The following is a 15,646-nucleotide window of genomic DNA, read 5'->3' on the forward strand; positions in this document are numbered from 1 at the left end:
GGAAAAGGGCAAAGAATATGCTAGTCTTTTTGTCAGATCATTGTGAAGCATCAGTTGTCCTCTACTACAAAATACCAGGTCCCTGAAAAATGAACTAATTCTCTGCATTCTGTTGGCTTCAATGGCAAGTTGCTGAATAGGGGGTTCTCTGAGGGGGAGGGGTCACTAATTATTTACGTTAGTCAGGTATAAAAGACAAGGGTTGACCAGGTAGGATATCAGTTCACAGCAACAGCACATCTACAGCCAACATGAGCAACACCGGCATGAACATGAGGGGCAAGGTACTTTTAGAAGTCTTTTTGTAATAATCAGGAATTACTGTTTGCAATATCAGTTTATTCCTTGCTAATCTATTTCTAACCATTACAATTCCCTTCTTTCAGATCACCTTCTACGAGGAGAAGAACTTCCAGGGTCGTTCTTATGAGTGCATGAATGACTGCTCTGACATGTCCTCCTCCCTGAGCAGGAGCCAGTCCTGCAGGGTGGAGAGCGGCTGCTTCATGGTCTACGATCGTTCCAACTACATGGGAAACCAGTACTTCATGAAGAGGGGCGAGTACTCCGACTACATGAGCATGATGGGAATGAGGGACTGCATCAAGTCTTGCCGTATGATCCCCATGGTGGGTATATAACTGTAACCGACGATTCTACTATGGGTGACCACTAGGGCTGCACGATATTGAAAAAAACTGACATCGCGATTTTTTCCCCCCCTTCGGTATATATTGCGGTTTTTTTAACCTGTTTACTCTTTTTTTTCACGACACTTTGTCTCAGGGGATCTTAATATTTAAGAACCTATTAATGTGTTATACCAGATTAACGGAAATAATCTCAGCTAACTGACGATACAAACCATTTTTACCAAAACAAAACACAAGTCTCATAAGAAGCATCTAAATGACCCCTGAGCGAAAAATGCTAACGCACTTTGGCACAGAACTCAAGATAAAAGTACCCTTATTACTTATCGTAGCTGCACTTACAAGATATCCGATTAAAGCTGAGGTTCCACAGATTATTTAGGTATATATTATCATCACTGAGTGATCCGAACTCGGACCGGGGAAGCAAACACAGACATCACAACATGTACCTTGACGTAGCTTCTAGAGGAGATGTCTCACCGTAGCTGTCAATCTGATCAAAAGACGTGTTCAATGGCATTAAAACGAGAAAAACGCGGCTGAATCGGTTAATCCATAGGTTTTTAACGTCTCTGTATAACAAAATTATTTCATTTGTAATCCATAATTCCATTTTTATGTAAAAATCGCAGAACAAAAGTTAGCTGCTAATGGTAGCTACCAGAGTGGCTGCTGCTTCCGGTCTTGGCAATGCGGCAGTCCAGCGCAGTCTAACACACACACATTACCAAATAAGGAGTGAGAGAGACGCGTAGCCAAAACCGGAAGCTGCATACACTCTGGTGGCTACCATTAGCAGCTAACTTTTGTGCTCCGATTTTTAGATACAAATGGAATTATGGATTATAAACAATTGCTTCAAAGCCACAGATACATTATCAACCTATGGATCAACCGATTCAGCCGCGTTTTTTCTCGTTTTAATGCCATTGAACCTTGATCAGATTGACAGCTACGGTGAGACGATCTCCCGTAAAAGCTCCGTAAAAGGTACGTGTTGTGATGTCTGTGTTTGCTTCCCCTGTTGTGAGATCGGATCGCTTAGATACTATACTTAAATAATCTGTGGAGTCTCAGCTTTCATCGGATATATTGTATGTGCAGTTTCGATAAGTAATAAGGGTATCTTTATTTTGAATTCTGTGCTAAAGTGCGTTAGCATTTAAAAAAGAAATGAATAAAACCGCACGTCCCTGCGGTGTGAATATCGCGCATGCGCATATCGCGGTTATCGCCATGACACGGTATATCGTTCAGCCCTAGTGACCACCCCACAACGCTTTACATTAAATCATTAATTTATCATTCTTCTCCCCAAAGCAGCACAGAGGCCAGTACAGGATGAAGATCTATGAGAAGGAGAACTTCGGTGGTCAGAGTCACGAGATGATGGAGGACTGCGACAACGTCATGGACCGTTACCGCATGGACGAGTGCCAGTCCTGCAACGTGATGGACGGTCACTGGCTGATGTACGAGCAGCCCCAGTTCAGAGGCAAGATGATGTACATGAGGCCCGGAGAGTACAGGAACTTCAGAGACATGGGCATGAGCGGCCAGAGGTTCATGAGCATGAGGCGTATCACCGATTCCTGCTAAATGTTCACTGAATGTTTCCTGAATTTATAAAATGCCAAATAAAAAATTATCCTTGAATGTGACTGTTGTCATGCTTATTGTCCAACTGTTATAATCATACATTATTCATTGAAATTAATTATATAATATTTATTTGACAGTAGGCAACTATTAGCAATAAAAATGTTGATACTAACATGTTTTATATCTGAGGAGAAATTTGTTGCAAGATTGACACAAAAAAAAACAGAGAATGCCTTACAATTGATATTGGATGACAGATTAATACATTAGGTTGATGATATGTGATAAAACTTTGGGTAAATGAATAAAAAAGAGATTATTACGTTTTTAAACCAAGGTATTATTTGTATTTAGTAAACTTGTCATGGTTTTAGATTTATGTTGCAATGTTATGGTTTTATTTTGACATTGTGTTCTCCCTTTGTCTGGTCTTCCTTCCTGTGTTTTCCCTCCTATGTCTGATTGTCTCATTGTGTTCACCTGTTGCAAACTGTTGACCCCGCTCCACTCTGGCAGGAGGCTGCGCTCCATCAGGACCAAAACCTCTCTCCACCTGAACAGTTTCTTCCCCTCTGCTCCTGGCCTCATCAACAAGGCCCAGGACCCCCACTGAAACTGACTTTTATTCACCGCAGAAAAAACTTTATGCATTACATTAATGCACTTAACATAATGCGAACAACATCTTGTTATTTTTTTAAATGTTGCACATTTCTTCTCCACAACTTTTAAATCAGCACAGCTCTCCACTTTAAATACAGCATATAGTATTTGTCATATGTTAATGTTGTACATTTGTTATAAAAGTGTTACAATTCTTTTTTTAAATAGCTGTAATAACAGTCCTATTTGTATTTGATTTGCTACGTATTCTTTTTTCTGTGTCTTTGTATGAACCATTTACACCAAAGCAAATTCCTCGTATGTGTAAACCTACTTTGTAATAAAAACGATTCTGACTATTACATAATTCAATCACAATTCACTTCTTCATTTCTCAAGGTATGGCTTCAGTATTTAAGGGTTTCAAATATTGAGTGAACACCTGTACGTACGGGTGTAACGGTTCACAGAATTCACGGTTCCGTACGTACCTCGGTTTGGGGGTCACGGTTCGGTACGGGTTCGGTACAACAAGAAAAAGCAAAAAAAAACTCCCAAATGCATAATTCCAGGTTTGTAGTTATTTATTTTTTAACAGTATAAAAATAAGGAACTCTAACATTTTGAATAATTAACTGTATTACACAGTTCACACACACACACACACACACACACACACACACACACACACACACACACACACACACACACACACACACACACACACACACACACACACACACACACACACACACACACACACACACACACACACACACACACACACACACACACACACACACACACACACACACACACACACACACACACACACACACACACACACACACAACTACACACACACACACACACACACACACACACACACACACACACACACACACACACACACACACACACACACACACACACACACACACACAATTATCTATCTATCTATCTATAGTGGCTGATGTCAAACAAAAAGGTTTCATCAAGCTGTAAAACTGAAAAGAATGTCTTGAAAATATTACAAAATACCGCCCCCTGGATTATATATGTGTAATGGATACTGCCCTGAGTGACAGACTTTTTCCCACTCATAAAAAAGGCGTATTCATCGTGTGACTGCATGTGCCGAACCGTGACGTCAGAACCGTAACGTCAGAACCGTGACGTCAGAACCGTGACGGTTCGGGACGAGTACGGATACCGTTACACCCCTACCTGTACGTCATATTGAAGAAAATCTGATTAGAGATGCAATTGTGGTCAGCACATTATGAAGCTTAAAACCAATCGAGGTAGAAAGTGTTATCTTATTGTTGTCTTATGTTGTTCAAGCCACTTAGTAAGATTTTAGACATTAATTATTACTTTTGACTTCTGGTTAAATGTCAGGGGAATGCAACTATTACAATTCAGTGTTTTTGTTCCCAACTCAAATAATCAAGCATTTTGAATGTAACATTACATTAGCCCTGATTCCTTCAACTCGCCCTCAACACAATGTTACCTCTGGCTCATATGGGTATTACAGTTATTTATATCCATCAGAGGTGGGAGTAAGTCCTACATGTGCAAGTCATGAGCAAGTCTCAAGTCTTGACCTACAAGTAACAAGCAAGTCCCAAGTCACTGTGGTGAGAGTCAAGCAAGTCAAGTCAAGTCATTGCTCAGGTCAAGCAAGTCAAGTCAAGTCATACGAAATTCTGATGAATAAGCCCAGTTTCCGCATTTAAATCAGTTAAAAGACAGTGGTGATGAAAATGGATTCAACCCACACTATGATCTTCATTACATACACAGTTAATCATTTGAAATCTAATTTAGACCGATGAAAATCATATTAGATTAATATTAACCCTGGAACTGCAGACAATATAGCTAGGACCAGGGTTCATGCACTTTTCAAGGACTTTTCCATGACTTCTCCATGACCTTTACCTAATTTTCCATGACCAAAGAAAATTACTCTTTCTCAGCGGTACCACTGAAAATTGTTTATTTTAACATGGAACAGGAAAATAAGGTCTGCATATGAAACATGTTGTGCCTATCTAAAACAAATCAAATAGGCTTACTAGCTTCTAGCTAAAAGCAACTAAAATCTCTCACCAGCAAAATACCTCAACAGTTAAATGCCATTTTACGTTTAATTGCTATACGATACAGTATGTATTATCATTATAGTATTACTATTTCGGCGATTAGATAACATATAAATTATATTTGATGCAACTTTAGTTACATTTCCATGACTTTTCCAAAACTTTGGGAAAAATATTGTTTTCCAAAACTTTTCCAGGACCTGGAATTAGCATTTTGAATTTCCATGACTTTTCCAGGTTTTTAATGACCGTAAGAACCCTGTTCAATCAAAAAGTCTGTTCAAAAAGGCAGAATTCCATGGTAAGAAAATCATATATGGCATTTGCCATTACACATATTTAATTTACATTTCTGTTAACACTAGAACCGCCAACAGCGTCAGCACCTACATAGATATCATTTTCAAATCATTTAATTTGTTCCTTTTCATAATTTCCTTATAAACGAAGTAGGATGATTTAAAACTCAGTTAATTGAGTTAATTTTGAAATTGCTTCAGTTTATCATCATAACAGATCAAAAAGTTCAGATTCATTTTACAATAAATCAAGGAATGATGCACTTCTACAAACAAAAACAACATAATTAAAATATTTAAACAAACTACTAAAAGTAGATGAACTACATTATTCAAAAGTGTACAGTAACTTCTGATAATAACACAGGGGAAATAAACGAGGTATCTATTTTCCTCTCTCTCTCCTCGCTCTCTTCCTCTCCTGACAGCGCGTCAGTATCAGGGTTAGTTCAAATGAATCCCTTGGCAGGTTCTAGCATTAATTTACTGTTTTGTCTTCTCTTTGCAATGCTTAATCGATTTGAAACCAAGTCTAACGTAGCTTAAACTTGACGTTAGCTTTCTAGCTAACACAACACATGCACGTAGCCTACCTTTCTCTGTGGGTTTTTTTGTAGTGACGAATGAAGTTGGATGTTGTGGTGGTTATGTCACCGATCTTTATGCTGCAGACCCTGCATACCACTGTTCTTTTCTTATTAGCGTCATCGACAAAATAATCCTTGAATCCAAACTTCACAATTTTTGGAGTAACGCTAGCCGCTGCCATGTTAACTGACACTCCTGCTAGTGATGTGTCGGTCGCGAACGAGCCGGCTCAAAGAGCCGGTTCTTTTAAGTGAACGACGGGAGCCAGCTCTCGCCCGCGAACGAGCCATTTTTTTTGCGGAGGGATCTAGATCGGCATGAAGGCACATTATGCAATGTGCACATTATCCCGCTTATTACATGGCCACATTCTCAACAAAGTAACGACATGACTCCCAATATTAATTGAAATGCTTTTATGGATTTAGAAAATTATTTTATTGATTTAAAAAATAGTTTTATGTATTGATTTAAATTGACATGCATCCGCTAAGAAAAATAGTCCGTTGTTACTGTTTGAACTAACGTAGCAACGGCAGGAACTGCTTCGATAGCGTTTTTGAGGAGCTTTTTGATTACAGATTTGAAAACATCGTTGCTTGCTTTAAAAGTAGCAAAATTCATTATGTCAAACCTTGGAAAGTATCTAGATATCCCTGCCCTAATGCAAAAGTAACTGGCAAATGAATAGGCCTATGTGTCGCCGTTTGATGTCTATGTCTGGACCGCTGCGTAAAAAGGAGGGTTTCTGCCCCATTACTTCTCTTCTTACTTCTATAAGAATAAAACACGGAGGACGGAGATCTCTTTTTTTCCCCCTCTTCTGACAGCCCAGCAGCTGATCTCAAAGCACGCTCCCCTCTCCTGCAGGGGGGCGTGGTGAGCTGCAGCTCACAGAATCAGCTCCCCTTCAAAAACAGCGCTGGAAAGAGCAAATAGAGCGAAATGAGGCATGGCTAAAATGCAGGATCTGTTTGGTATTTTGAAAAAAAACTATATTTATATAGTTTATATAGGTCGATACAGTAGCCCCTTTTTTAAAATAGTTTTTATAAGTGTTGCTATCTGTTTTGTGTAGCGTGGTTCTACAAGCAAGTCAATGCATTCATTGGGTGGTATCAGAGAGTTACACGGGTCTATAAATGCAATGTAAACAATTGGCCACAGCAAATCATTTATATTAAACATGTAATTTTTACTTTAGAATACTTCAGTACAAAGGATGTATTGAATAATTTAAGTGATATGTGTACATACATAAATCATTAGTCAAAACAGGGCTACATTTGATTGAATTAAAAGGTATAATATGTGGTAAACTGAAGAGCCGTTTGGGAGCCGAAAGAGCCGGCTCTTCTTGGTGAGCCGAGCCAAATGATCCGGCTCACCAAGAAGAGCCGGAATTCCCATCACGTCCTGCTGTCTAGTGGGTTGCCAGGTTTGCTCGCATAGCGCTATAATCACCCAATCACGTTTTTCGAAAAAACTAAACGTAATATCTCAATACAAAAACAAACGCAAATATTTAATTTTAAACAGTCAAGTCCTTTCAAGTCATCTATCTCAAGCTTAAGTCAAGTCTCAAGTCATGAATACCAAGTCAAAGTCAAGTCAAGTCTTTTATCAATGTTAGTCAAGCAAGTCTCAAGTCAACAAATGTGCAACTCGAGTCTGACTCGAGTCAAGTCATGTGACTCAAGTCCCCACCTCTGATATCCATTGACCATTTGCCATACTATCTTGTTTTCTTTCGTATAGCACTTTGCAACATTGCTATATTAATACAATAATAGCATTAATATTAATAGAAAGAACACATTTTTTGTTGGGAATAAATTCAATGTATGGCCATTACATCAACCTCTGATATTTGTAATATCGAGGAGACTCGAACATCAGGACTTACCTATTTAAAGTGGACCTATCATGCTATATTTGAAACATATATTGTAGGGCCATACCTATATAAAACGTGTCTGTATAGTTTTTTTTTCAAAATACCAAACAGATCATGCATTTTAGCCATGCCTCATTTCGCTCTATTTGCTCTTTTCCAGCCCTGTTTTTGCAAGAGCTGATTCTGCTTTTATGGCAGACTACAGCGCCACTTACAGGCCTGGCATATGTACTACAGCGTCTCCAGCGCTTTCGAGCGGTCTCTCATTCCCCTGATAGGTGGAGAGTTGCCCATATAGGCGGAGCTCCACTTTTGTGACGTCAGAACAATTCAAATAATAATCAGCTACGTTGCAGCCCCGTTTATAGAGATTTGGGTATGGAGGAAAAGAGAGAGGGTTGTGTTTTCTGACACTTGGTGATTTCCCTGACACACCGGGGACACATATTCATGTATAAAAGACGTACAAAAGTGCATTTTGCATGATAGGTCCCCTTTAAGTTGAAAATTGAACTTAGAGCAGATGTAACACACAAAACTACAGTTCAACATTAACAATACTAGGGATGCTCCGATCGATCGGTCACCGATCGAGATCGGCCGATACTCACTCTCTACCGATCGATCGGTGCTCTCTAAACATGCCGATCGCGAGAGCCGATCGCATGACTTAAAATACATGACACCTTTCTCTGTGTGCGGCAAAACAAGCTCGCCAAAATGGCTTCACCGGTCTGGCATTATTTTAAGGTGTCCGAAAAAGACAGTAAAATAGCGGTATGCAACGTGTGTGAAGCAGAAATCCTGCAGCTCCGCCCGCCGGACCGGTAAGCGGAGCGAAACACACAAGAGTTAGACCTAACACACTTAGCTATTGTATCTACCTCTGGAACAAGCTAAACTAGTTATTATAAATATATGTATTCTTCACTGTCGGGTCACTCATTACTAGATCAGTGAGCTGCATGAGATACTGACAGGCTGTCAGGAGAGGGAGAGAGGGGGGAGAGAGAGAGGGAGAGAGGAAAAGAGAGCGCTTCCGCTCATTTCTCCCGTGTTATTATCCAAAGTGAATGTAAACTTGAATAATGTACATAATTTGAATGTAATAATTAAGTTGATTGTTGTTTTTGGAAGCTCCAGTGAATGAGCCCCATTAACTGAGTTTAAACATCACTTTAAATGGAAGATTTAAAGTGATGTTTAAATCTTCCATTTAGGCCCCGCCCACTCGATCGGATCGGCGATCGGTATCGGCCGATACTGATTCCGGCGATCGGCCCCAAAATTGGCGATCGGAGCATCCCATAACAATACTCTTGTTTCACAGTTAGGTGCCATGCCATTGTTTCAACTGTCCATTATTATGAAACCCCAATAAACCCCAGAAAAGCTCACATTAAACCGAAAGCCATTTTGTTCTACACCAAGTTATCGCTAGAACAAATAGCCATTGCTACAACGGCCCATTGTTCTTGAAAATCTCACTCTGATACAAACAGAGTATGTTTGATGACTTGGATATTCGTGTATTTTTTCCAGTTTCATCATCTGCTTCTACTTCTACATTCAGAGTACGCAATCTTTGTTTTTGTTAAAATGGTCGGCGTTTCAAAAAAGGCAATGATAAAGTAATACATGATTGCCGTGTCTCCGCCAAGAGACCCCCGACTAATCATAGCTTGCCGTCTTTTAAAACCTCCATGATGTTATTGTGAATGAGGTGATGGGAAAAACTTAGAAGAAGAATGTAAACAATTTGCTCAGAAGCATTGTGCTTGATATCGACTATTTTGATTTGAAAAGTCAGAATAAAAAATATATATATATGACTGACCTTTCCTTTGTTTCGCAGTCCCACCTAGCAGCACCCTCATAATTCCTCTTCTCTTTGTTAAAATGTCTGTGTTCCTATTGTCCAACTTCACGAAACAAGTCAAATGTGTCATACAGTGGGGCAAAAAAGTATTTAGTCAGCCACCAATTGTGCAAGTTCTCCCACTTAAAAAGATGAGAGGCCTGTAATTTTCATCCTAGGTACACCTCAACTATGAGAGACAAAATGAGAAGAAAAAAAAAATGCAGAAAATCACATTGTCTGATTTTTAAAGAAATTATTTGCAAATGGAAAATAAGTATTTGGTCAATAACAAAAGTTCATCTCAATACTTTGTTATATACCCTTTGTTGGCAATGACAGAGGTCAAACGTTTTCTGTAAGTCTTCACAAGGTTTTCACACACTGTTGCTGGTATTTTTGGCCAATTCCTCCATGCAGATCTCCTCTAGCAGTGATGTTTTGGGGCTGTCGCTGGGCAACACAGACTTTCAACTCCCTCCAAAGATTTTCTATGGGGTTGAGATCTGGAGACTGGCTAGGCCACTCCAGGATTTTGAAATGCTTCTTACGAAGCCAATCCTTCGTTGCCCGGGTGGTGTGTTTGGGATCATTGTCATGCTGAAAGACCCAGCCACGTTTCATCTTCAATGCCCTTGCTGATGGAAGGAGGTTGTCACTCAAAATCTCACGATACATGGCCCCATTCATTCTTTCCTTTACACGGATTAGTCGTCCTGGTCCCTTTGCACATCTGCGACCGCAGTTTTAATTATTATTATTTTACATTCAGAGTACGCAATATTTGTTTTTATTTAAATGGTCGCTGTTTAAAAAAAAGGCAATGACATAGTAATAAATGATTGCCGTGTCTCCGCCAAGAGACCCCCGACTAATCATAGCTTGCCGTCTTTTAAAACCTCCATGATGTTACTGTGAATGAGGTGATGGGAAAAACTTAGGAGAAGAAGAATGTAAACAATTTGCATTGTGCTTGATATCGACTATCTTGATTTGAAAAGCCAAAATTAAATTAAAATATATGACTGACCTTTCCTTTGTTTCGCAGTCCCACCTAGCAGCACCCTCATAATTCCTCTTCTCTTTGTTTAATGTAATGTATTCCTATTGTCCAACTTCACGAAACAAGTAAACATTTTCATATTTGGCAGAAAACGGCATAAAACTATTGTCTTTTTATGAGAATGTTGAGAGACAGAGTCAGTTGTCCTCCTCTACAAGGTACCCAATCTCTGTAAGAATGTACCAAACCTCTGCATTCTGTTGGCTTCAATGGTAAACTGCTGAGTTAGATGGTTCCCTGAGGGGGAGGGGCTACCCATTCTATACGTTAGTCAGGTATAAAAGGAAAGGGTTAAACCAGGTAGATATCAGTTCACCAGCAACAGCACATCTACAGCCAACATGAGCAACACCGGCATGAACATGAGGGGCAAGGTACTTTCAGAAGTCTTTTTGTGATAAGCAGAAATAACTATTTGCAATATCCATTTGTACCTTGCTAATCTATTTCTAACCATTACAATTCCCTTCTTTCAGATCACCTTCTACGAGGAGAAGAACTTCCAGGGTCGTTCTTATGAGTGCATGAATGACTGCTCTGACATGTCCTCCTCCCTGAGCAGGAGCCAGTCCTGCAGGGTGGAGAGCGGCTGCTTCATGGTCTACGATCGCAACAACTACATGGGAAACCAGTACTTCATGAGGAGGGGCGAGTACTCCGACTGCATGAGCATGATGGGAATGAGGGACTGCATCAAGTCTTGCCGTATGATCCCCATGGTGGGTATAAAACTGTAATCGTACGATTCTACTATGGGTGACCACCCCACAACGCTTTACATTAAATCATTAATTTATAATTCTTCTCCCCAAAGCAGCACAGAGGCCAGTACAGGATGAAGATCTATGAGAACGAGAACTTCGGTGGTCAGAGTCACGAGATGATGGAGGACTGTGACAACATCATGGACCGTTACCGCATGAACGAGTGCCAGTCCTGCAATGTGATGGACGGTCACTGGCTGATGTACGAGCAGCCCCAGTTCAGAGGCAAGATGATGTACATGAGGCCCGGAGAGTACAGGAACTTCAGAGACATGGGCATGAGCGGCCAGAGGTTCATGAGCATGAGGCGTATCACCGATTCCTGCTAAATGTTCACTGAATGTTTCCTGAATTTATAAAATGCCAAATAAAAAATTATCCTTGAATGTGACTTTTGTCATGATTATTGTCCAACTGTTAAAATCACACATTATTCATTGAAATTAATTATATAATATTTATTTGACAGTAGGCAACTATTAGCAATGCAAATGTTGATCCTAACATGTTTTATATCTGAGGAGAAATTTGTTGCAAGATTGACACACAAAAAGAACAGAGAATGCCTAACAATTGATATTGGATGACAGATTAATACATTAGGTTGATAATATGTGACAAAACTTTGGGTAAATAAATAAAAAAGAGATTATTACGTTTTTAAACCAAGGTATTATTTGTATTTAGTAAACTTGTCATGGTTTTGGATTTATGTTGCAATGTTATGGTTTTATTTTGACATTGTGTTCTCCCTTTGTCTGGTCTTCCTTCCTGTGTTTTCCCTCCTATGTCTGATTGTCTCATTGTGTTCACCTGTTGCAAACTGTTTACCCCGCTCCACTCTGGCAGGAGGCTGCGCTCCATCAGGACCAAAACCTCTCTCCACCTGAACAGTTTCTTCCCCTCTGCTCCTGGCCTCATCAACAAGGCCCAGGACCCCCACTGAAACTGACTTTTATCCACCGCAGAAAAACGTTATGCATTATATTAATGTATATAATATAATGCGAACAACATCTTGTTATTTTTAAAATGTTGCACATTTCTTCTCCACAACTTTTAAATCAGCACAGCTCTCCACTTTAAATACAGCATATAGTATTTGTCATATGTTAATGTTGTACATTTGTTATAAAAGTGTTACAATTCTTTTTTTAAATAGCTGTAATAACAGTCCTATTTGTATTTGATTTGCTACGTATTCTTTTTTCTGTGTCTTTGTATGAACCATTTACACCAAAGCAAATTCCTCGTATGTGTAAACCTACTTTGTAATAAAAACGATTCTGACTATTACATAATTCAATCACAATTCACTTCTTCATTTCTCAAGGTATGGCTTCAGTAGTGCTGGGGGGAAACGATTATTTTGAAAACGATTAATCGGGCGATTATTTGATCGATTAGTCGACTAATCTAACGATTATTTTTCTGTTGTTCAATTCATAAAAAACGTAATGTAAAAAAAAAATGTTCACGATACTGTGTCTCAGGGGATCTTAATATTTAAGAACCTATTAATGTGTTATACCAGATTAACGGAAATAATCTCAGCTAACTGACGATACAAACCATGTTTACCAAAACAAAACACAAGTCTCATAAGAAGCATCTAAATGACCCCTGAGCGAAAAATGCTAACGGACATTGGCACAGAACTCAAGATAAAAGTACCCTTATTACTTATGCACATACAATATATCCGATTAAAGCTGAGACTCCACAGATTATGTAGGTATATAGTATCATCACTGAGTGATCCGGACTCGCGACAGGCGAAGCAAATACAGTCATCACAACACGTACCTTCACAGAGCTTCTCGGGAGATCGTCTCACCACCGTAATCTGATCAAAGTACATGTTCAATGGCAATAAAATGAGAAAAAACGCGGCTGAATCGGTTAATCCATAGGTTTTTAACGTCTATGTATACAAAAATGATTGAATTTATAATCCATAATTCCATTTTATGTAAAAATCGGAGAGCAAATGCTAGCTGCTAATGGTAGCCACCACAGCTAGCTGCTGCTTCTGCTAGGCTATGCAGCAGTCTCAGTGAGATATAAATATATAAATATCTTTGCGTTTTGGACTAACTTTAAAATATTCCCATGCTTTTGAAGACCTAGGGCGAGATTTTTTCGTTTGGGGGCTTCGTGCGCAATCCTGTGAGGAGGAGGTGGTAGCCGTTTCAGTCTCCATTGTGTTTGAAGTGCGATTGCGAACTGCTTGTTGCTTTGGGTGACCCACGTGTGTGTAGCGACGCGTCGACGCGGAAATATGTCGTCGACGATATTTCGTCGACGCGTCGCTACGGCACTAGGCTTCAGTATTTAAGGGTTTCAAATATTGAGTACGTACGGGTGTAACGGTTCACAGAATTCATGGTTCGGTACGTACCTCGGTTTGGGGGTCACGGTTCGGTACGGGTTCGGTACACACACACACACACACACACACACACACACACACACACACACACACACACACACACACACACACACACACACACACACACACACACACACACACACACACACACACACACACACACACACACACACACACACACACACACACACACACACACACACACACACACACACACACACACACACACACACACACACACACACACACACACACACACACACACACACACACACACACACACACACACACACACACACACACACACACACACACACACACACACACACACACACACACACACACACACACACACACAGAGCTCCTAAAGCATATAATAAATATCATCAGGCTACAACCCTTGTATATTTTATTATGTGAAGCACTATATGGTTTCATGACAAATATCTACTGTCTATTTATAAATATCTCCTAAAGCATACAAATAAAGTGTGAAATGTAGGCCTGTTACATATATTATTGAGCGATACAGTGGGGCAAAAAAGTATTTAGTCAGCCACCAATTGTGCAAGTTCTCCCACTTAAAAAGATGAGAGGCCTGTCATTTTCATCCTATGTACACTTCAACTATGAGAGACAAAATGAGAAAAGAAAAAAAATCCAGAAAATCACATTGTCTGATTTTTAAAGAATTTATTTGCAAATTATGGTGGAAAATAAGTATTTGGTCAATAACAAAAGTTCATCTCAATACTTTGCCAACAAAGGGTATATAACAATGACAGAGGTCAAATGTTTTCTGTAAGTCTTCACAAGGTTTTCACACACTGTTGCTGGTATTTTGGCCAATTCCTCCATGCAGATCTCCTCTAGAGCAGTGATGTTTTGGGGCTGTCGCTGGGCAACACAGACTTTCAACTCCCTCCAAAGATGTTCTATGGGGTTGAGATCTGGAGACTGGCTAGGCCACTCCAGGACCTTGAAATGCTTCTTATGAAGCCATTCATTCGTTGCCCGGGTGGTGTGTTTGGGATCATTGTCATGCTGAAAGACCCAGCCACGTTTCATCTTCAATGCCCTTGCTGATGGAAGGAGGTTGTCACTCAAAATCTCACGATACATGGCCCCATTCATTCTTTCCTTTACACGGATCAGTCGTCCTGGTCCCTTTGCAGAAAAACAGCCCCAAAGTATGGGCTCAGAACAGTCTCATAATACACACATGCACACAGAAGGATTCACACTTGTGTTTTTCAATGCACACACAAATGTGTTCCGTTTCATATACATGTAAATAAAATAGTTTTACATATGTATTTTTGATCCACACATATTTGTTTTCCGTTTAAATCCCCTGAACCTGCAAACACAAACCGCTTTCTGTGCACGGATCGCTGTGCATTCGTGTGTGGGTTTTTTGAGACTCCCCTGACGGTCAGCCGATTCGTACTTGTAATTTTTTCTATCTATAGCCAATCAGATGTCTCCTCAATTCTAAGCCAATCACATGAGCGCGCCCCCACGAGGGTAGATTTCTTGCGTTCATGACGTAGCGCTTCATGTACGCATTTTGCGCAATCCGGAGCTGACAGGTCCATGGAGCCTGCCTGCAGGCGCTAATGTCAGGAAACCTCCACTCCACTCTCAGTACAGCGCCACTTTCCGAACAGGAAATGCACGCAAATACAATCTTATATATTATTAAGGTACAGCGCCACTTTCCGAACCATTGATGAATGCTTGTGTACACAACAACTGTAGGCAAAACCGTTTTAAATGTGTGTTTCCTGTATGGCGAATACAGCTGCTTTAT

At 40.0% G+C, this 15,646-nt stretch overlaps 3 protein-coding genes across 4 annotated transcripts in view; 2 read left to right on the plus strand and 1 right to left on the minus strand.

Annotated features, from left to right (window-relative positions):
* The window catches only part of si:dkey-91i10.2 (uncharacterized protein LOC555224 homolog), a 225,780-nt gene that overhangs the window by 120,368 nt on the left and 89,766 nt on the right, over positions 1-15,646 (minus strand).
* On the plus strand, positions 233-2,285 carry LOC117538136 (gamma-crystallin M2-like). Of its 2 annotated transcripts, none has more exons than XM_034203681.1 (3): positions 233-284; positions 387-629; positions 1,977-2,285. In XM_034203681.1, the coding sequence occupies exons 1-3, from the start codon at positions 252-254 to the stop codon at positions 2,253-2,255; spliced, it is 555 nt and encodes a 184-aa protein (XP_034059572.1). In that variant the 5' UTR covers positions 233-251; the 3' UTR covers positions 2,256-2,285. The 2 variants fall into 2 exon arrangements, with proteins under 2 accessions (XP_034059572.1, XP_034059573.1); XM_034203682.1 differs by having other exon boundaries at positions 1,980-2,285.
* On the plus strand, positions 11,000-11,800 carry LOC117538139 (gamma-crystallin M2-like). The gene is made up of 3 exons (XM_034203685.1): positions 11,000-11,051; positions 11,154-11,396; positions 11,495-11,800. Exons 1-3 carry the CDS (start codon positions 11,019-11,021, stop codon positions 11,768-11,770), a joined length of 552 nt encoding a protein of 183 aa, XP_034059576.1. The 5' UTR covers positions 11,000-11,018; the 3' UTR covers positions 11,771-11,800.

The sequence above is a fragment of the Gymnodraco acuticeps genome, unplaced genomic scaffold (assembly GCF_902827175.1).
Source record: "Gymnodraco acuticeps unplaced genomic scaffold, fGymAcu1.1, whole genome shotgun sequence".
NCBI lineage: Eukaryota > Metazoa > Chordata > Actinopteri > Perciformes > Bathydraconidae > Gymnodraco > Gymnodraco acuticeps.

What these genes read in the sequence shown, in the direction of transcription:
- LOC117538136 (XM_034203681.1), top strand. Translation starts at nt 252, where the DNA reads ATGAGCAACACCGGCATGAACATGAGGGGCAAG. An exon ending in GCATGAACATGAGGGGCAAG is followed by an intron (nt 285 to 386) that starts GTACTTTTAGAA and finishes CCCTTCTTTCAG; the next exon opens with ATCACCTTCTACGAGGAGAA. An exon ending in CTTGCCGTATGATCCCCATG is followed by an intron (nt 630 to 1,976) that starts GTGGGTATATAA and finishes TTCTCCCCAAAG; the next exon opens with CAGCACAGAGGCCAGTACAG.
- LOC117538139 (XM_034203685.1), top strand. Translation starts at nt 11,019, where the DNA reads ATGAGCAACACCGGCATGAACATGAGGGGCAAG. An exon ending in GCATGAACATGAGGGGCAAG is followed by an intron (nt 11,052 to 11,153) that starts GTACTTTCAGAA and finishes CCCTTCTTTCAG; the next exon opens with ATCACCTTCTACGAGGAGAA. An exon ending in CTTGCCGTATGATCCCCATG is followed by an intron (nt 11,397 to 11,494) that starts GTGGGTATAAAA and finishes TCCCCAAAGCAG; the next exon opens with CACAGAGGCCAGTACAGGAT.